General features: G+C 55.8%; 1 protein-coding gene across 5 annotated transcripts in view; it reads left to right on the top strand.

The window, feature by feature from the left end:
• HIVEP3 (HIVEP zinc finger 3) overlaps positions 1–21226 on the top strand; it is a 418754-nt gene that overhangs the window by 385364 nt on the left and 12164 nt on the right. For all 5 annotated transcript variants that reach the window (XM_059689780.1, XM_059689782.1, XM_059689783.1 and 2 more), the window contains 2 exons: positions 13232–13407; positions 20545–20631. In XM_059689780.1, coding sequence (XP_059545763.1) covers positions 13232–13407; positions 20545–20631 — 263 coding nt within the window. The remainder of the gene's footprint in view (positions 1–13231; positions 13408–20544; positions 20632–21226) is intronic.

Genomic DNA, 21226 nt, shown 5'->3' with positions numbered 1-21226 from the left:
AAAGATGGGAGCTCAGCCCAAAGGGCTGGTGTGGAAGAGGAAGAGACTAGACTTGATGGAAACTACCTAGCTTCCGACAGTAGTCATCCAGGCCCAACTGCAGGTGGGAGAGGGGGTGAGAGACATAGACCAGGCCAGCTGGGGTGGGGGATACTCAGAAAGGTGGTCATGCACAGGGGCAGGGAAGGACTGCATTTAGAGTGGCAGCCCAGCCTCAACTTAGTATTGGAAAGCAGGGCAACAGAACAGAAGCCCGACAGTGGGCTGGGCCAGGGAGGGTGGGATAGGGTGACTCCTGGGTATGGGGTTGCCTAGAACTGCCCCCAAGCCCTTCAGGCCTTTAGCAGAAAGATTCCATGCCAGACCCTGCCAACTTCATGACTCAGGTGCTGAGCTGAGGGAAGACCATCCCGTCAGAGGGCGTGGGTGCCATCCCTTCTCAGGCACCACAGCACACCCCAACACCTCACTCCAGCCACTGCCTCTCTGCTGACCACTCAACTCAGCAAGTTCAAATTTAAACTATCCCACCTTTAGAACACAGGATCTGTATCACTGTTTTTTCTTCTTCCCTTTAAAGAAACTCTGAACTGAAGGAGTTGACTGTACTCACTCGCATCCATGTCTTTCCTCCTACCCTCTCTCAGACCATTCCAGGTTAACCTTGGGCTCCTCACCCTCAGAAACTGCTCTTATCAAGGTCAGCAATGACCGCCACCCTGCAGAATGTCCAAGTCACTGCTCATATCTGCTCACCTTGACCTGTCGGCAGCACAGCACACAGTTGACCCCTGCCCCCTCCTCGCTGCCCTTTGTCCACTTGGTTTCCAGGGTGGCATCTTTCTTGACCTCTTCCTTTGCTGGTGGCACTTTCTCATGTCTTGGGGGATTCTGCCTCATCTCCTCATCTCTAAACATTAGGGTCCTCAGGGCTCAGCACCTTCTTCTCGGTCTAATTTCCCTTCCAGGGGAACTCTATATACCATCTCTAGGCTCCAACTCATGTCTCCACTGGACTTCTCCCCAGAGCTTTGCTGAAGAACCATGTGATTCATCGGGCTCTTGGGACATTTGTTAAAGAAATTATTTGAAGAGTTTTAATTGTGTATTGTTCCACTTGAAGGAGTTTTATATAGAGAGGCCCGGTGCATGAAATTTGTACACGGGGGTGGGGAGGTGCCGTCCCCCTCAGCCCGACCTGCACCCTCTCCAATCCAGGAGTCCTCAGGGGATGCCCTACTGACAGCTTGGGCCTGCTCCCTGTGGTTCTCTGCTCTCTGCGAGGCCTGCCTGCTCCACACCACGGCGATGGGCAAGCAGGCCCTGCTGGGTGCTGTCTGCAGACGTGCTTGCCTGTTCATGGGTCACCACGGCGACAGCCAAGCAGGACCTGCTGGCCCCAGACACTCCAGAGGCGGCAGAGCAGCGAGGCTTGATCCTCTACCGGAGTGGGCGGATCCTGCCTCTCCGCTTGGTCCCCACAACCCCTGGCCGGGCCGACAGGCCCAAACACTCCAGTGGCGGGGCTGAGGGGACTGGGTGCCACCATCTTATGGCTATGGGCACCACCATCTTTTTGTGACCGAGTGATGGTTAATTTGCATATTACTCTTTTATTAGATAGGATACCAAAACTTAGGTATGTGCTCTGGTAGGGAATGGAACCTGAAACCTTTTGGTATACAGGGCAAGGCTCCAACCAAGTGGGCCACCCAGCCAGCCTCTGTCCTAAGGTGCCGGCTGTGGAGGGAAGCAGGGAAGATAGGGGCTGAGGTGTGGAGCTGGAAGGAGTGTGAGGTCGAGCAGGTGAGTGTTTAAACCGAGAGCTCCTCTTGTGTGTGCACATGCCGCTGGCAGTGGTTCATAGCAGGGCAGATGCTAACACTGCTGGAGAGACAGAAGGGACAGAGGGCGGAGCAGAGTCACAGAGCAGGTGGGAGGGGTGGGGCCAAACCAGTGAGAAGAAGGGCAGTTCTCCAGGAACAGGACAAAAGAAAAATGCTGCTTATGATGCAAGCAGAATTGATGGTTTGCAGGTGGAAGGTGGGGAGAGTACTCAGCCCTAATCCAGATGTCTTTTCTCCTGTCCAAGCCACCTATGGCTCTAGGTCTTCAGCAACAATAGATCTGTGAATGGCTATTTAGCAAACAAAAGCAGGAAATTTCTGTTCTTGGGAAAGTTATTCCTTTGTAGAGATGATCCCCCAAATAAAAATATCCGATGATAAATAGTCTAGTTAGGTTGACACTCTGCTGACCCAGCATGTTTCTCCTGGGTGCTCAAAGGACTTCCCGGGGAACACCCACTCCAGACATGAGAGGAAGCTGGTTGTGTCACTAAGAAACCCAAGTCACTGACAGAAAAAAATAAAAAGACAACGTGAAAAGCGAAATGGGAAAGAAAGAAGACATATTGATCGTGGGGCAGACTGAGTGTCTGAGTAGCTGGGACCAGAGTCCCGGGAGCCCGCGGACTGTCAGGGAAGACCTAAATGCATCCCATTAAAATTTAAAGGAGGATCCATTTCTTCACCAGGCACTGCCTCCCCTTCCTATAGGGGGTCTCAGGCAGCAGGGGCTCAACACTGAGAGGAGGGAGTGCAGGAAGTGGAGTCCCCACCCCACACGTGGTGGCCCCAGAGGGTGGAGCACAGCGGTAGCCAGAGTGTCCTCTGGGCCTGGACAGTGTGTGCCTGAGTCCCGCCTTCCATCCTGCCCTGGAGTCAGGCCGGCACCAAGGAGGAAGCTGGCTTCTCCCTGTATCTCCTGTATGAGAAGTAGCCTCTTAGGAAACACTCTCTCTCTCTCTCTCTCTCTCTCTCTCTCTCTCTCTCAGTTTTTATTTTTATAAAAATTACACATGTGCAGAGTTTGAGGATACAAATCTTTCCATAACCTTTGTTATGGAAAACAGCAACACCCTTTCTTTTCCCCGAATTTCCTCCTCCCCACGTCAGAAACCACCCCTTTCATCTCTCCTGGGCTCACCGTGCTACCTCCCCATCTCTAAGTGATGTGCCCCAGGTCTTAGCTTTTCAGCTTTAGGCATTGATGAGCCAGCCACAGGAGAGCCATTCCGCCCTCCACATCCCCCATCCCGTCTTCTCGCCCTCTCATTGGAGTGGTGCCCCGTGCAAGTCACAGCTGAGCCACATCATGAACTCCGGTCACTTTTTCTTTCCCGCACAACTTTTCTATCTTCACTCTGGATACTCATTGTGTGTGTGTTCTTGGAAAACTTAGCTCTTTGTAAAGATTGTCCCTCAAATATAAATATCAGATGTCAATAGTGTAGTTAGGTGGACTCTCTGTACTGGCCTAGCATCTTTCTCCGAGTACTCAAAGGACGTCCCCAATCTAAGTGAAGTTAGAACACTTCAGTGAAGCTAGTCTTCTTAACCTCACTTCGTTTTCTATGCATCTATTACTGGTTTGGTCCCCGCGTTCTCACCTCACCAGCACCTTCCTCAGACATTCAGAAGCATCGGCTACTCTGTGAATTCCTTCTTGCTGACCCACAGTCCCTCCCTGAGCCATCAGCGGCTCCAGGCTGCACGGGCTGCTCCCTCGGCCTGGCACACAGCTGCCCTCAGGGTCTCCCTTCACCTCACCCAGGAGATGCTCTTGCCTCTTATATTGGGTCTCCTTTTTCTGGAAAGGATGTCTTCCCCTTTCTCAGCTTATTCCTCATTTTCACAGAGACCGACCACCCCCCCCCCCCGCCCCCCATCAGTGTGGTCTTTTTGGAGAAGGGTCCAGGAGAGGTTAGTTTTCTGGCATTTCACGTGACTGACAATGCCAGGAATGTCTCCACTGTCTCAGTGGATTGCAGTGTAGAATTCCGGTTGTGAATGACTTTCTGTCAGTTTTGAAGGCATTGCTCCCTTGTCCTTGATCCATTCTCATTCCCATGCGATTGCAGGCTCAGGTGGAGGCTGTGAGCCAGGGGGTGTCTTTGATGGCCGTGTGGACAGCAGTTCAGAAGGGAGGGAGGTGGACGTTAGTTCCAATTCTGTAACTGGGTGATCGTGGACAGGAGAAACAAAAGCAAAGAAGAAAAATGGCACGTGGGTTGTTGGGCAGGTGGAGGGTCCGACTGCGGTTGAGCATGAGCCCACTGGAGTTTATTAGCCGTAAATCACAGCAAACGTACCTTTGCCATCTTTGGGCGTTGTTGGAAGTGGGGCCTCCTCCAGGGAGGCACCAGGGTGTGAGCACGGAGCTGGAGACTTGGGAAAGAAGCATTTCGTCGCTCGCTTGGAGGAGGTGGGGAAGGACTTGACCTTGGAGTCGGGCCTGGGTTGGAGGCCTGACTCTGCCATTACTACGCCTGAGATCTGGGGCTCTTCCTGAACCTCGGTTTCTCATCTGCCATGGGGTTTGGGTGAACCCTCTCTGATGGGACGTGCGGGATCGATCCCACTTCTGTCAATGATGAGCTGTGTCAACTCTGCACTCAGTACTGGAGATGCTGCTCAGAGACCAGGAAGGCCTGGGCGAGGTGGCGGGGGGCGGGGGGAGGGGTGCCTGCTGCAAGCCCCTCCCTCCCTGAGGAGAAGCTGCCTTTCCTAAAGACCAGAGAACCAGCCCAAGTTCACGGGCGGGGCCCGCCTTGGGCAGGGGCCTTTGACGAGAAGAGGGTGCCCAGCCGAGAAGAGACATCTCGGGGGGAGAATCGGGAGGGTTTCCTTTTAGAGTTCAGGGATGGGTGTTGGGTATTGACTTGTCTGAACACACAGGTGAGGGGGTGAGAAGCACAATTTATTCTAAATGGCCTCACAGTTTAGAATAAGGAGCAAGTTGCTCTCTCCCCATGGTCTGGAGAAGGGGTCCCAGCCATGGTCTGTTCCCCCCAAGCATCAGCAGCTCCTTGCTGCCCAAGGGTGAAGGCCCAGCTCCCGGTCACCTTCCAGCAACCGCATCCTGCTGCCCTGCGCTTGCCAGGCTCAGCGCCCTCGGTCGTGCTCTTCGGGGCCCCTGGGTGCCTTTCTTCAGTGCCTCTCAGGACCGTGGTGAATGTTCAATAGTATCAGGCACGTTGAAACACTTGCCCAGAGCTTGGCACATCCACCCCGCCCCACTGCCAGTCGGAGGGCGTGAGTGGCATTGCTCAGTCCCTGCCCTCCACAGGGAGCACCTCGCTCAGGTTAGCAGGAGGGCCAGACCTGGGCTCAAATCCTGGCTCTGCTACTGATTAGAACGTCACTTAACCTCTCTGTGGCCCAGTCTTCTGATCTGGACAATGAGAATGATAGTACCTTTGTATCCAAGTTGTTGAGAATTAAAGAGAACCATGTCCGTGTGTAATGTGCCTGGCACAGTGCCTGGCACATAGTAAGGTGACCTCTTATTCTGCCATGAAGTATCCATATTTACTTGTATGCTCGCCTCTGCAAGGACAGGGAACACTCCTGGCACCTTCCTCGGCGAGCACTCTGTGGAAGGGCGCTGACTCTGGAGCCAGACCCTCTGTGTGGGAATCCTGGGTCTGCCAGCGTGGCCGGCTGGTCTTAAGTAGATTATGTAACTGCTTTGTGCCTCAGTTTCTTCATCTGTAAGATGGAGACAATAACAGTAATTACATCTCAAAGGGTTTTCATGAGGACAAACTAAGATGCTACATGTAAAAAACTTACAATGCTTGGCACATGATAATCATTCAATAAAAGTCTACTGTGGCTGTTATTATAAAAGAGTCCCTAAAAATCATTTGATCCAAATGCCTCACTTTGCTAATGTGAAATGCCAAACATGCCAACAGGAGGAAGGGAGGAAGGACTGGGGGCGGGGGGGGGGGGGCGGGGGGGCGTGTGAGTGTGGTCAGCCCCAGGGGAGTCCTTTGGCTCAAGAGATAACACAGGGTGAACTGGTTGGGCGCCACAGGTTGAGGAGGGCCGTCTCACACACATGGTGGGTGGACCAGGCAGTAGGAGTCGAGCCTGACCAGACTGGGAGCTTGGCGTGGCCTTGGCTGGAAGAAACATATTGAGGAGTTCAGGGGTGATGGGACATGGCATTGACAACTTGCTCTTAAACAGTTCCGGAAAGAATAATTTTTTCCCTATATGTTCAATTTTGCTGTGTCTGTGATCATTGCAAAATAAAAACTAAAAAACAGAGAGCGCCAGTTTGGCTCAGAAGAAAGGAGACCAGGGAAACCAGGAACCAAGGAAGGAGTTTAACAGGCACAGATGCTGTCGGGGCCACGAGAGGGAACTAAAGGCATCAGACCAAGGAAGGAGCAGGGCCTGAACTCCAAGCAGGATTTTGAATCTGTGCAGTGGCCTGGTGTCATCTGTCACCAGGGGCGGCTTGCAGACCAAAGGATGGCCCAGCTGGCGGGAGAGTGGGGAGAGGTGTGTCCCGGGAAGAGCAGCCAGCAGAAGACAGATTGGGCTGGAGCAGGGCAGCAGGGCTGGTGTGCCAGGCAGGCAGGCTCCCAGGAACATGGTGGCAGCAGACAGCACCCAACACAGGAGCCAAAATGAGCCTCAGGCGGCCAGGGAGAAGCCAGGCTGTGAACGAGGCCTTATGACCTGCTGGTGAGTACGGCTGGCAGACTGGGACCAGAAGGCGGCCAGCCAGGGGCTGAGCAGGACTCCTGGGAGCTGGAGCCAGGAGCAGGCAGGGCATCTCCCCAGGGAAGGTGGCAAGGAGTGGAGGCAGCTGGCAGGTGGCAGGAGGGCCAAGGAGGCTTGTCCACAGGCTGTGCTGTTCAGCCTGGGCCAGGGAGGAAAGTGTGGTTGCCCAGTGGGGGCCAGGTTGGGTGCAGGCTGGCTCAGAAGGAAGGGGTCACCCCCTAGCAAAGAGGCGGAGGCCAGTTCCCACAGACTCTCAGGGAGTCAGCAGATCCGGCAGCTGGGCTGCCTCAGATCCGTCTCTCGGAAGTTTCTGCGACTGCTTAGCTTGCAAGCTGGGGACCAGACTAAGAACCATGATTTCCTGAGGTTTGTAACCTGCTGGTAGTGGCGCTCTGTGGACTCTGGGTTTTCACCACCACCGTGAGTGGTAAAACCCTTCCAAGGAGGAGGGCTGGGGGCGTGCCTCCTCCTCCTGGCCAGCGGTGGGGAGGGAGGGCTCGTGGGGCTGAGGGAGGTGGGGCTTGAATAGGTCTGGGCCACAGGTTGGGCAGAGGCCCAGAAGCTCCTACTGGAGCTGGAAGGGGCAGCAGTGGCATGGAGGCCCTTCTCTACTCCGACTCCCACAGGGTGTTTTCGGGGTCTGGTGCTGAAAGAGCGGAGCAGTGACCGTGGATGTCCCCATACTGGTCCAGGCTCTCTTCCTTCCTCCGTTCAGGGGCTAATGCCTTTCATCTGCCCTATCCTCCTGAAGGACCCAAAGGTTAAGGTCGGGGCAGGGACTGTGTGAAGGTCGTGGGGCTCTGTCTGGGGTCCAGTGGAACAGGACCGCATGCTCGCTCAGGCCTCACCAAAGGGGGCGCCCCCTCCTCTCTTCCTTGGGCCTCCTACCCACATGCCACCTGGGGACGCGCTCGGCTGCCCCGGGCTCCCTGGGTTCGGGTGGGCTCTGGCAGGAGAAGGCCAGCCTCCTTCCTCATCTTTCTCTCTAGTCTGACGATGAGACAGATGTTTGGATGGGGCTTCAGCGCTGGGTCTCCACAGGAGGCCCCGAGTGAGGAGGCGGTAGGGTTCAGCAGGCTCCCGGGACCTGGGCACGCTCTCAACACATCCGTTAACTGGGGCCAGGGGACAGGCTCTCTCCTCTTGAAAAGTCATCGTGTGCAGGCACACACCATGCTTCCAATGCTGAGTCATCCTTCCAGGAATTCCTCGCCATCTCCCTCCCTCCCTGGACTCCCAAGCGCTTGGCTGCTACCCTCCCAGGCTGCTTCACAGGTTCTCTGTGTCTGCAGCTCTCTGGGTGACAGCCTCCCACAGGCTGGGACGCAAATCATAGGGGTGATTTCAGCGGCACTCGGACAAATGCTCCTTATTTCATTGTCATGTTCTATTTTAATGTGCTAGAATAATATAGCCACCACGTGAAGCTGCGATTTCCTGACTGTGAGTCCTCACGAGGAGGCTGTGGAGGGGCGGGAACCCAGGCGCATGCTCCGGCCAGCCTGCCTCTGAGCTCAGGCCCTGTTCCATCAGGCAGCCCTCTCCTCCCCGCCCCCCCACCTCCCCATTGGCGCACAGGCATGGATCAGGCACCTGGTATAGACACACATTTATTTCATTGGCTGTGATGGTCGACAGCCCTGGGCAGCATCCCCTCTGGCTGCTGTGCACACAGCCCCAGAGGGTGCTCCCCTAGTCCAGCTCTAACTGGGCACCTTCCCCTCCCCCCACTGCCAGCAGGACACAGGCTAGGCTTTTGTGCCAGCATCTGAGGCTCGCTTTCCTAAGTCAGCCTCAGCCTGACCTTCAGCCTCAACTCCTGCTACTTGTCATAGAGGATTGTGCCAAGGCTTCCACAACATAATTCCTGGGAAAAGCACCTGCCACAGCAAAAGCCCTCCACAAACAACAGCTGTTTCTATTTCCACGAGGAGAGAGCACACCTCTGACCCGGCCGGCTTTCTTTCTGGCGGTTTTTAGTGAAGAAGACACGTGTTCACTTTCCAGGATCTGGTCCCTTTCCCATCCCGGATCTGAGTCCTGTCTGGGGAACAAGGAAGTGAGGCTGGAGAGAGGAGGCCATAGTCCTGCTCCAGCCCCACCCGAGAGCCTCTGGCGGCCGCTGTGGGCAATTTGTCTTAAGGAAGACAACGTGGAGGGGTGTGCATCAGGCTGGGGAAGACTGGGGAACTGTCCTGGAAATTTTAGGCCTGCAGGAAGGGAGTCTGGAGTAGCGTGGCATCCTTCAGAGCGGTCATGTGGAAGAGGAGTTGCACGGGCCAGAGCCCAGACTCCGGTGGAACACAGGTTGACAACTTGAGCTTAATTGTCAGAGGGCTGTCTCAAGGTGGCAGGAGCTCCCTGGGACCCTCTGCGACCCCAGATCCAGGCTCTGCCTAAAAATGACCAAATTAGAGGATGCACGAGACCCCTCCCACTCTGGAAGTCAGAGGTTGTAGAAGCTTCCAAGCGCGACTGTTCTTTAGCAGTAACTTTCAAATTGTTTTTAAATTCGCAGAACTCTCTCTTACAAAGTTCCGTTTACATCAACACCTATTCTGAAAAAACAGCTCAGTGAGGGGGTGGGGTCGTGGAGGGGCCTCCCGCCTCTGCATCCGGAGCCCAATTGGAGAGTTATTGTTGGAGAACCCTGCAGGTCAGGGCCTGCTGAAGGCTGGAGCAACTCCAGGTACTGTGCACATTTAAGGAGACCGCTCCTCTTTGGCAGTTTCACTTCTCTGAACACAAGAGGCCCAGTCCCTCCCAAATCTCGCTGTCTGGTCCAAAGCAGGGCCTTGGCTGCACCCTTTTCACCTGAGCTGGCTTCATGCAGCCCAGGCTTGGGGCCTGACTGGGGGTTCTTAGGCCTTGCACTTGGTTGTTTGCCCCACAGCATCTCCACGTGTCGAACTACTTTCTTTAGAGTAAAAGGCACCTCCTATTTTTGGAGCTGTGCTGGTGTCAGACCTCTGAGCCCTGCCGTTCGCCTTCAGTGAGGAATCACAGCAGGAAAAGCGAGGAAATGGCACGAATGCGAGCCTGTAAAGTGGACGAGGGCTTGCCTTGGTGGTGGGTGGTGGGAAGCGGAGAGAAGGCTCCTTACCCGCTTTCTCCTCCTGCCCCAACCTCTTGAATCTGTGTCCTCTTTCCTCCGGCCCGGCCTCTGCCCACTTGGCTCCACACAGTTGTAACACTTCTCTGGTCCCAGGCCTTGGGCCCACACCGCCCCCCATGCTTGGCCAGAGGGGTCTCCCAAAACAGGAGTCTCACAGTCACACCCAACTCCTCCACTGAGACATGCATGAAAGAATTTATTCTGCAAAGGCCAGTTCAGACCCCTGCTGGGCCTCCCTGGCCACCCACAGCACTTGGTATAGTGTCTGTTCTCTCTCTTCTCCTCTCCTCTCCTCTCCCCTCCTCTCCTCTCCTCTCCTTCTTCTTCTCCTTCTCCTTCTCCTTTCTTCTTCTTCTTCTTCTTCTTCTTCTTCTTCTTCTTCTTCTTCTTCTTCTTCTTCTTCTTCTTCTTCTTCTCTCTCTCTCTCTCTCTCTCTCTCTCTCTCTCTCTCTCTCTCCCTCCCTCCCTCCCTCCCTCCTTCTCGGTGTTTTCAGTACCTGTTACTCACCCTAGAGACCAAGGTCAGCATCTTAGTTTTGTATTTCTGACCCTGGCCCAGCCCACTGTCCATGGTGTGGAGGTTTCTCCCCTTCCTCCCTCCCCGAGTTGGGGCTCGGCCAGGTTATCTCCGAGGCCTTTCTGTGTGTGTGCGTCTCCACCTGGGAGGACTGTGTGATATAAGCCTGCTCTGGAGGAAGAAATGACAGCTGCACCCGGTGGCCTGCTTCTGAGTTGGGCTTGAGCCTAAAGCAAAGCCCAGATATGGCAGAAGTCAGGGTGGCTGTGGCCAGTGTGGGAGGGACCTCATGGCGCCCACTACGGCACTGGGGTGAAGGAAAGGGGGACGCTGAGGACGCCATGGTGGCTGGATGTCAGAGGGGAGGGGTGTCATGGACCCGCCGAGCAGGGCCAAAGGGAGGTGTCCAGGTGGCGGAATCTCCAGTGCAAAGAGGAGACCAAGTCTCCCTTCTTTCTTCTGCAGCAGGGAAGGGCGCCCCCCTCAGACCGCTGTGGTAGCGGGCTGGGTCCAGAAAGCCTGCTATGTGAGGGTGAAGTGCTCTACGGGGTCCCAGCTGCTGTCTCTTCATAAGAACAAAGAGTCATTTCTCCCCCACCCTCTTCCACGGCCTTCAGTTCCGCCCCTCGAACACGAGGTAGTGCTTTGCCCTAAATCAGGGGAAGAGCTACCTCCAGCCTGAGGACTGGGCACATGAACTGGCTGGTCAGGGACTGCAGGGGGAGAAAGGGTGTTTTAGACAGCGGCCACCAACTGGTGGTCTGTGGACCACTGGTGGTCCATGAGGTCTGAAAGGTTGGCGACCGCTGGTTTAGACAACTTGAGAGGCATCGGATGCCAAAAAACAGGATCCACCTGTACCCCCATAGACAGCGGTCCATGTGTGAATGCATGTATGTGAGTGTGTGTGCGTTTGTGAGTATCAATATGTGGGGTGTGAGTGTGTGTGTCACTGTGTGAGTGAGGGGATTGAGTGAGTGTATGTGAGGTGAGTATGTGAGTACCTGAGTGTGTGGGTGTGAGTGTGAATATATATGAGTGCGTGTCAGCGTGAGTGTGAGTGAGTGTGGTACATGAGTATATGTGAGCAAGTGTGGGTCTAAGAGTGAGAATGGGGAGGTAGTGTGTGTATATGAGCATGTGTGTGTCTAGATGAGAGTGGGGAGATGGTGTGTGTGAGTGTGTGTGTGTGTCTAAGTGTGAGTGGGGAGGCAGTGTGTGTGAGCATGTGTGTCTAGGTGAGCGTGGGGAGGTGGTGTGTGTGAGTATGTGAGTGTGTGTGTCTGAGTATGTGAGCGTGGAGAGGCAGCGTGTGACTATGTGAGTGTGTGTGTGTGTGTGTGTGTGTGTGTGAGTGTGAGCATGGGGAGGCAGCATGAGTATGTGAGTGTGTGTGTATGAGTATGTGAGTGTGGGGAGGCAGCGTGTGAGTATGTGAGTGTGTGTGTGTGTGTGTGAGTGTGAGCATGGGGAGGCAGCATGAGTATGTGAGTGTGTGTGTATGAGTATGTGAGTGTGGGGAGGCAGTGTAAGTGAGCGTATGTGTGTCTAGGTGAGCGTGGGGAGGCAGTGTGTGTGAGTATGTGAGTGTGTGTGTCTGAGTATGAGCATGGGGAGGTAGTGTGAGTATGTGAACGTGTGTGTGTCTAGGTGAGCGTGGGGAGGTGGTGTGTGTGAGTATGTGAGCATGGAGAGGCAGTGTGAGTATGTGAGTGTGCGTGTGTGAGTGTGGGGAGGCGGTGTGTATGTGCGTGTGTGTGATGGTGATCACTGTGTCCTGCCAGCTCCCCCCGAGTCCCCTCTTTCAAGCCCATCCTGTGATGTCCCCCGGGGTCAGCTGATGGCCCCTGAGGAGCAGGACGGGGTCCCAGCTGCTGTCTCTTCCTCCGTCTCCCAGCACCTCCTGCCCCTCTGTGCCTGCCCCCCACGCTTGAGCTTCACATCACGTGGACAGGGCCGTGTTGTAGGGGCGAGTGGGGGACACAGGCCTCTTGCTGGACCTCAAGGCAGGCTCAGCAGGCTGAGAGGCCACGCCTCCCTCAGGCAGCCATACCCTGGGACCTCCAGGCCTCATGAGTCAGGGAGCGCTTCTGGAATTACACCAGGACCCCCTCCCCAGCCCTCCGCCAGCACAGCCTTCCCGCCAGCAAGCTCCAGACTTGCACATCCGTAGCGTTAGACAGGAAGGCATTTGGAAGAGGACGGTATGAGTGAGCCTCATGGGTTTCCTTCCAAATGGACACAAGAGCATTCTGATGCAGGTCCAATGGCGCCGGTGGCCCTAAGGCCCAGCAGGGGGGCCGGTGCCCAGTGGTTCCTGAAGGCGGTTAGCAACTCCCACCCACGTGATCTCTGGAGGCCAGACTCTGGGGAGAGGGTGCAGGGCCCCCAGTTTCCACATTGTGAGGACAGAGAAATGATGGCCGCCCCTCGTCCTCCCCTCACCGAGCATCTGGAGGGCTTCCTGGCAGACTTAGCACCGCCGTCGGGGGAGGTCCAGATCCCAGGTCCATCTCTTTCTGGCTGTGGAGCCTCTGCTCTTAGGGGCTCTTCCTCGTGCTTGTGGTATAATTCGGGTCAAGTGCCCAGCACAGCCTGAGCGACCGGACGTGGTAGCTGCTAGAGCCGTGGCTGTCACCTTATCTTTTACTCTTTGTATCGCTGGTGGCCCAGAGTGGCCGTTGTTTGTGGGCAGAAGCTGGTGCCGGCTGGCTCTGGAACAGAGGTCCCTCTGCGGACCTGTGGCCTCACCTCCCGGCAGGAGGCACCAAGGTCTGCTGGCTCTGGGAGGGGAGGAGGGGCCGCCCCCAGTCTGAGGGGCAGGGCAGGTACAGGGGTCCATGCTGGATCCCCAGGGTGCCTTGTCCCCATCACCCAGATGGTTTGCTCTGGCTCTGCGTCCCCCTCTCCCGGCGCCTGCACCGGGCGGATGCAGCTAGGAAGCGCGCGCATCTTGAGGTGGGGACCTGCCTCTTCTCCTCCTTTTGTTTCCTTTACCCTGACGCCTGTTGCTCATAGGTACAAATCAAACGAAGAGTATGTATATGTGCGAGGCCGCGGCCGAGGGAAATATGTTTGTGAGGAGTGTGGAATTCGCTGCAAGAAGCCCAGCATGCTGAAGAAACACATCCGCACCCACACTGATGTCCGGCCCTATGTGTGCAAGCACTGTCACTTTGCTTTTAAAACCAAAGGTAAGAGACAGTCAGCTGGGCCGCTGGCCCTGCCGCCGCAGGCAGCTCCCCTCTGGGAGCCACAGCACAGAGCTCAGGGGTCCAGACCTCTCTGCCTGGGCCTGGGGCACCCCCACTTCCTGGGTTCCCCAATGGCAGAGCAGCTGGCTCCAGACCGCCCCCCAGCCTGTCCTCTTGGATCCCACACGCCCCGCACCTGGCACTCCCCACCGCCTGGCGGCCCTCTTGCACCCTCCTGGTTTGGGTTTGCTCTCATCACCCACCCCTTCCTTTGCATGTCTCCTAAGCCCTTTGTCCACCCACCTGACAAACTCCAGCATCCACACCTGTCACTGCCACGCTTGCATTTGGAAATCCATTCCACTCCGAGCCACTGAATACACTCACGGTCACTTCTCATGCGAGAGTCCACCTCGGCCTCCACCCACCTCACCACTCAGACCAAGGCCCTGCTCTGCCCAGCTTCTCTGCAGCTCTCGGCACAGGGCCCGGCCTCCCACATCCAGACGGGCAGCCCTGCCATCCGGCCCGGCCACACTCCACAGCAGAGCAGCGCAGGCCGGGCAGGCACCTGTGAAAGGAGGAAGGGCTGGCTGTTGAGGGCAGGCCCCCACAAGTGTGAGGGCAGGTGGTGGTGGCGGCCGCCGCAGCCGCCCGCCCTGGTGTGGACGAGGGGGGCTGCGTCCCTGACCCGGCTCTCGGCTCACCCCGTTGGCTGTTCCTGTGGGACAGGCAGGGACACTGCGCTTGCTCATTGCTCCCCGTGGCTGAGCAGGCAGGGGCACTGGGAGAAAGGCCTGGGCCCTCGGCTCCCTAGCGGCTTCAGCCTCTTGTGCTTTGCAGAATCTGGGGTCAGGGTTTGGGCACAAGGACCACGCGGTGTTCAGTGGCTGAGACTCCGGAGCAGGTCGCCCTTCGCCAGTTGTTGACCTTCCTTCTGTTGGTAAAGCTGCTCCCAGCGAGAGGTGGGGCCGCAGCTTCGAGGGCTCCGCAGCCTCCCTCACCTCCTCCTCCTCGTGCAGCCCTTCGGGTCTCTGTGCTAGTCAGGGGCAGCTTATCCCACCACTGGTCATGGCCTCCTCTCAGCGGGTGCCCGTCTCTGGTCTCTAACCCTTCAACAGGCCCCCCTCCTCTGTCCTCTCGCCATCATTCTCAGTGGAGCTCACTTTCCCGCCAAGGTTTTGGTTTGGATGGAGGTGGTCCCCCCTCCTTGTCCTCACCCTCTTCTCTGTTGGTGTCTTATAAACAGCGCTGGACGGGGTCCCCCAGGGCAGCCAGGGCAGGAGCCCTGCCCCTGCCCCCCCTCCCGCCCCTGTGCATCCAGCCCTGGAGCTGCCCTGGTCAGGCAGCTCCCCCGGACACGGCTGGGTCCCCCATGCGCCCTGCACTCTCACTTCCCCTTGCCTCAGGCAGCCCTTGGGGACTTTATGGAGGAGAAAGATGGGAAGGAGTGACTGCAATTTAAATAACAGTCTTAGCCCTGGAATTAGCTACAACAATCAAGATTTATCTATAAGACTGCGAACAAAGACCACTAGGGGGTGCACCAAGGAAGCATAACAAAATGCGGAGACAAAGAAACAGGACAAAATTGTCAATGGAAGAAATAGAGTTCAGAACCACACTTTTAAGGTCTCTCAAGAACTGTTTAGAAGCTGCTGATAAACTTAATGAGATCTACACGAAAACTAATAAGACCCTCGATCTTATATTGGGGAACCAACTAGAAATTAAGCACACACAGACTGAAATAACGAATATTATACAGACGCCCGACAGCAGACCAGAGGAGCGCAAGAATCAAGTCAATGATTTGAAATGCGAGGAAGCAAAAAACATCCAACCGGAAAAGCAAAATGAAAAAAGAATCCAAAAATGCGAGGATAGTGTAAGGAGCCTCTGGGACAGCTTCAAGCGTACCAACATCAGAATTATAGGGGTGCCAGAAGATGAGAGAGAGCAAGATATTGAAAACCTATTTGAAGAAATAATGACAGAAAACTTCCCCCACCTGGTGAAAGAAATGGACTTACAGGTCCAAGAAGCTCGGAGAACCCCAAACAAAAGGAATCCAAAGAGGACCACACCAAGACACATCATAATTAAAATGCCAAGAGCAAAAGATAAAGAGAGAATCTTAAAAACAGCAAGAGAAAGAACCTCAGTTACCTACAAGGGAATACCCATACGACTGTCAGCTGATTTCTCAACAGAAATTTTGCAGGCCAGAAGGGAGTGGCAAGAAATATTCAAAGTGATGAATACCAAGAACCTACAACCAAGATTACTTTATCCAGCAAAGCTATCATTCAGAATTGAAGGTCAGATAAAGAGCTTCACAGATAAGGAAAAGTTAAAGGAGTTCATCACCACCAAACCAGGATTATATGAAATGCTGAAAGGTATCCTTTAAGAAGAGGAAGACGAAGAAAAAGGTAAAGATACAAATTATGAACAACAAATATGTATCTATCAACAAGTGAATCTAAGAATCAAGTGAATAAATAATCTGATGAACAGAAAAAATAAATAAATAAATAAATAAATAAATAAATAAATAAATAACAGTCTTAGACTCTGAATGTAAAAAATCTCTTATCCAAGCACCCCCCTTGAAGGTGAAGAAAGGGGGTTCCAAAAACCGGAAGTGACTGACTGTTAAAGCTAGAGCTGTCACCAGAGTCAGGACCCCGTGGGCATCACCCCATCCCATTCCTCCTTGGGAGCACCTCCCCCCTCTCTGGTGGGAGTGACAACATCAGGTGACCCATCAGGTGGCCTCAGCAGGGGTCAGACCTGCGGCCCTGCTCCCCGGTGCGAGGGCACCGCCCCCAGGAGCCCAGGCTCAAGAGCACCTCCCAGCCCGGGGCCTGCGGAGCTGCCCTTCGCCTTGGGGAGCTCACCCAGCCAGTGAACCTGAAACATCCATTCTGCCGAGCGCCCACCAGGGCAGTCTCCCAGGAGCCCTGGTCCCCTCCACGGCCTGTTCTGCGGGAAAGGCCAGGTCTGTGTTTCCCGGGTCTGAGACACCCCTGGCTCCCTGGCAGGAGCCCCCTTTCTGAGCAGCACCCACACTGGAGCCATGGAGCCTATCTGCAGCGCTTCCCAGTCCCTGGGAGCCGGGAGGGACAGAGCCCTGGCTGGTCCTGAGCGCATAACCTGAGCAGGGGGCTGGCGCCCCTCGCATGCCCTGGGGGTGGGTCTCAGGGTGCAGGCTGTGTCCCAAGTTGCCCTGAAGGCCGGCCCAGGGGGCTTTGCGCTAGTTGCTCACTGCTCACAGAGGCTTCCAGAGGCAGCACCTGCAGAGCCAACGCAGCAAGCAGATCTGGAATAGAGGCATCTCGGGCTCTGAGAGCACAGGGAGGGCTGGTGGGGAGGAGGTTGAAGCAGAGAACGCTCACCCTCGGCTCTCTGCACGTGAGGGAGAGGGAGCGAGGGAAGGGCAGGTAGGAGGCTCCTGCTCCTCCTGGGCTGTCACTCAGAAGCCACCCCTCCTCTCCCAGCTGCAGCCCCACCGGGCGGGCGGCCTCCATCTCTCCCTCTCCTCCTGCTCGGGCTTTGGCCTAGCCAGGCTGTGGGAGAGCTGAGGCTGGGCCTGGTGGTCCTCAGGGCCTTCTTGTCCGTCTCTGTCTGCCTGTCTGTGTCTCTGTCTCTGTGTTAGATGTTGTGGGGCAGCTCGGCCCCTGGGCACTGCTGAGGGGCGCCTCAGTGGGTGGGGTGAGGGAGGGCCCCCCCAGGATATCCCTGTGGAGGCCTGGGGGTCCCTTTCCTCTTCTCAGATGGCTCCTAGAAGCCTGGGGGGCGGGGCTTGCACCGATCGCCTCAGGGGACAGAGATGACGGGTGGGCGGGCGGGCCTCATGGCCCACGGGCTGCAGGGGCAGAGGGAGGATGGTGGTCAAAGTGGAAGATGGGCCATTGGCTACCGCTCTCAGTGGAGGTTCTGCCTCTCGTCCAGACGCCACCATTTTCCATCCACCTGCCTTTCCTCCCTCATTCCAGGACTGTGGGGGTTTTGGTGAGGGTGGGGGGGGGGGGTAGGGGTGGGGTGGGGGTGAGGTGGGGTGGCTGGGATGACTCAGAGAAGCTGAGGACTCTGCATGGCATCCACGGCTCTGCCCATGGACAGATAAACGATGCCCAGGCTTAAAAAGACGCCTGCGGCCGTTGGGTGCACCTCCAGGGCTCACAGAGGATAAAGGCCAGGAGGGGCCGTCAGGGAGGCGCTGGTAGCACTCAGGGCCGCCCACCCAGATTCGCTCCTACCACCCACACAGCCTACCCAGGCACGGTCACCTGGAAGCCCTGCCTCCTCCCTGCAGGCTCCAGGGCAGGAGAGGGGGAAAGCAACCCCTGAGGCTGTGTGGAACCTTCTCCTAAGAGCCTCTGAGCCCAGACAAGGGCAAAGCCACCTGCATCACCAGCATCATCTCAGCATCCCTCTCCTTCACGCCCAGAGTGGCACATGGTAGAGTCCCCTGGTGCTCAATAGGAGTGATTGTCTTGGGCTGGGGTGGCACAAGGGATGGGAAGGAAGAAGGTCCCATGTGGTAGGTGTCTGCCCTCTGCCAGGCACTCTCTGCTGCCACTCTACCTGCTCTCTCAGCAGCTGACCAGAGGCCTGAGAGGTGGGTATTACTTTAGAGTGGCAGAAACTGAGGCTCAGAAGGTTAAGAAACTTGCCCAGGAGCACACAGCCAGCAAGTGGCAGAGCCCAAATGCAAACCCAAGGCCGCCAAGCTCCTAGACCACCCTGGCTCCATTCGGCCACGTGGAGAGGCAAGGCGCTGGAGTCCTGAGACGCGGGTCTAGACAGGGCTCTGCGCGAACTGGCAGCGTGGCTTGCTGGCTGGTTCGCTGTGCTGGTTGGCAGGAGCCCTCCCGTGGCATCCCAGCGGCGGAGACCGTCAATGGTGTCATCAGCACTGAGATGCAGAGCTAGGGCACAAGCAGGAAACCTGGGCCCGGTGGGGGTTGGATTGCATGGTCTGTGAGGTTCCTTCCGAGACTTTGCTTCTGTGATGAAAGAGCATTTCCCACACGTGGCTGTTGTGCACCATTGTGTGCTCAGCATCTCACTTGGTTGAAAAGTGACCCAGACCTTCCAGGCGGAACATGTACAATAAATAACATCATAGCCAGAATGGGCAACGTCCACGGTCCTGTCGTCTGGGGAAGTCAGGGGCTGGGGGGCTGGGGAGCTGAGGGCGGGGTGGTCCCAGAACCTCAGGAGACAGTTTGTGTCTCTGGCCCATGGAAGACCCCAGCTGCCTTTACCACCCCTGACGTCCCATTCAGGGTTGGCCCACTCACGACAGTGAGGGCGGGGCCCCTGATGCTGGGTAGGGGCCGTTGGGAACCCTTTGGCCCCAGGATTCTCTGGAAGCGATGACTCTGCTCCCAATTTGGTCAGCAGTAAAGGACCTAGGTTTCTGCCCGGTTATAAGAGGAAAATTGGAGGTGAGAGAGGCAGGCATGAACTACGACTAAGGGGAGGAAAGAAGAGACACAGCTCCTCTTCCATCCCTGTTGCCCTTGACCTCCACACTTCAAGAAATCCCAGCTTGAGGTTCCCATTACCCTCCCAGCAAAACCCTAAAGGCTCCTTAAAATTCTCAGTGTGATTAAGAGCTACCCTTTGGTTCACCTACCCATCCATCGTCTACCCTCCCATTTATCCATTTCTCCCATCCTCACATATAATAGTTTGCCTTCCTATCTACATCTCCCCACTGGTTTTCTCATTCTATATGTCCCTCCCCTTCTCACATGTGTCCTCCCACCAGCCCATCCTTCCATACATTTCTTTATCCTCCTGCCTGTCTGGCCTCCCCTGCGTGTGAATGTGCATGCATCCATTCACCCATTCATTCATGTCTCTCCTCCTATCCAGTTCTCCATCCTCCCATCTGTTTATTGACCCACTTTCTATCTACTCTCTCATTTATATTTTTCATCTAATATTTTATCCCCCATCTATCTATCCATCTGCTTATCTCATCATCCAGTGTCCCATCCGTCTGTCCATCTCTTCTGGTCCTTCCTTTCCTCTGTGTTTCCTCTTATCTATCCACCCATCCACCAGTCTCCCTTATGCATCTGTTAAATATCCATTCTTTCTTCCATTCATCCATCAGACTTACCAATTGTTAAGATCAGTGAGACCGAGCACCTGACTCAGGGAACGTATGGTTTATAGCATGAAGGACCATATGGAAATGTAGCAATCCACAGAGCAGCGATGAGCATGTCACCTTTGGAGGTAGCTTCTGGGCCCAAAGGAACATTGGGAGGCATCTGGCCTGCATCCTGCTGGGCAGGCTGGCGGTGCCCTGCCTCTCCTTCACAGAGCACTCCTGCCGCCGAGCTCTGGGGCCTGCGAAGTGCTGAGCACACGTGTGTGTGTGGGGGGGGGGGGGTGAAGGTGTTCTACCTTTGTCTTGATTTCACAGAGCAGGGGTCCCTGCTCATCAGTTGTGGGGCTGAACTGACCACTTGGGGCAGAGTTAGCCACCCCTGAGGACTCCATGGGCATAGAGTGGGCAGGGCCTTTGCCCAGCCTTTCCTCCACTGCACTGCACAGTGACCTGGGGAAACTGAGGCTCAGGACATTACCTTTCTAAGGAAGCCAGGGCTTGGGCCCCAGCCTCGTGGCTCCCTGTGGGCTGCCCTAGAAGTCTCCTCAACTGGAAGGGCATCCTCGTACCCAAACCACCGTGTTGGTGAGCAGGAGCCCTGTCGCCACCCAGCATGGGAGATGGCCAAGCCAACAAACTGCTTGATGAGTGTCACCAGCTCCTGGGCCCGGAGTCCAATCAAAAGCAAGAAAAGCCTAGGCACGAGATGTCTTTTAATTTCTTTTTTGTTTGTTTTTCTTAACCAGCATCTCACTTTCTCATTATACCCTGTGCCCCCTCACAGCCCACCCCACACCCCAGTTCCTGTATGCTGCCTTGAAGGGTGGCTGAGGCTGCACTTCCAGCTTGAGTACAGGCCCCTGCCCAGCCCCTGAAGCTCGTAGGGTCACAGCCAGTCTGTGAGCCATGGCCTGCCAGCCAGGGGCTGCCTCTGCGTGCCCTGGGACTTCCCTGGCCCCTGCCCTCCAACCAAGCCTCAGTCTGTTCTCATTCCTTTCCAGGGAATCTGACTAAGCACATGAAGTCGAAGGCCCACAGCAAAAAGTGCCAAGAGACGGGGGTGCTGGAGGAGCTGGAAGCCGAAGAAGGTAACAAATTGCCAACTTGCCTTTCCCTCCTCTCCATCTCCCCCTCTGCCTGCTCCTCTTCCTGTCCCCCTCACCATCCCCATCCCCTTCCTTTCTGTCCTCCTTTTTTCCGACCCCCACCTCTGCCTCCCCTCCCTCTCTTCCAATTTTCCCAACTATTGGGAGACAGGGGTTAAATTCACAGAATAACCGCCTCCCTCCCATACACTGAGAGTCCGTGCTGTGGAGCTGTAACTATTGTGTGTTACAATCTACCACGCAGGGGGAGTGTCTTGCGCTTGAGGGTGCTCAGTAAATGTGTGTTGAGTAAATTAATACAATGAGTAATCCCAGTCAACATTGACAGCACCCACTGCATGTCAGGTCTGTTCTAAACATATGCCATTATAGCAGCAAAGTATCCTAGCAAATCCTCACCTTGCCACTATGAGGTACGCTCTCCTCCACGCTGATGCCCACACTCACACCTACACACTGTGGACAGGGGACTGGCCCCTGGGGCCTTTTAGAGCTGGAGTCTTCAAGAGAGCCAAAGCCAAACCTGCCGCTCCCCTCCCATCCCACATGCCAGCTCCACATCCGGTGGTAGTCCTTC

The sequence above is a fragment of the Myotis daubentonii genome, chromosome 3, assembly GCF_963259705.1.
Source record: "Myotis daubentonii chromosome 3, mMyoDau2.1, whole genome shotgun sequence".
Taxonomy (NCBI): domain Eukaryota; kingdom Metazoa; phylum Chordata; class Mammalia; order Chiroptera; family Vespertilionidae; genus Myotis; species Myotis daubentonii.
Note: the sequence above shows the minus strand (reverse complement) of the source record. Positions and strands in the feature narration are given on the sequence as shown.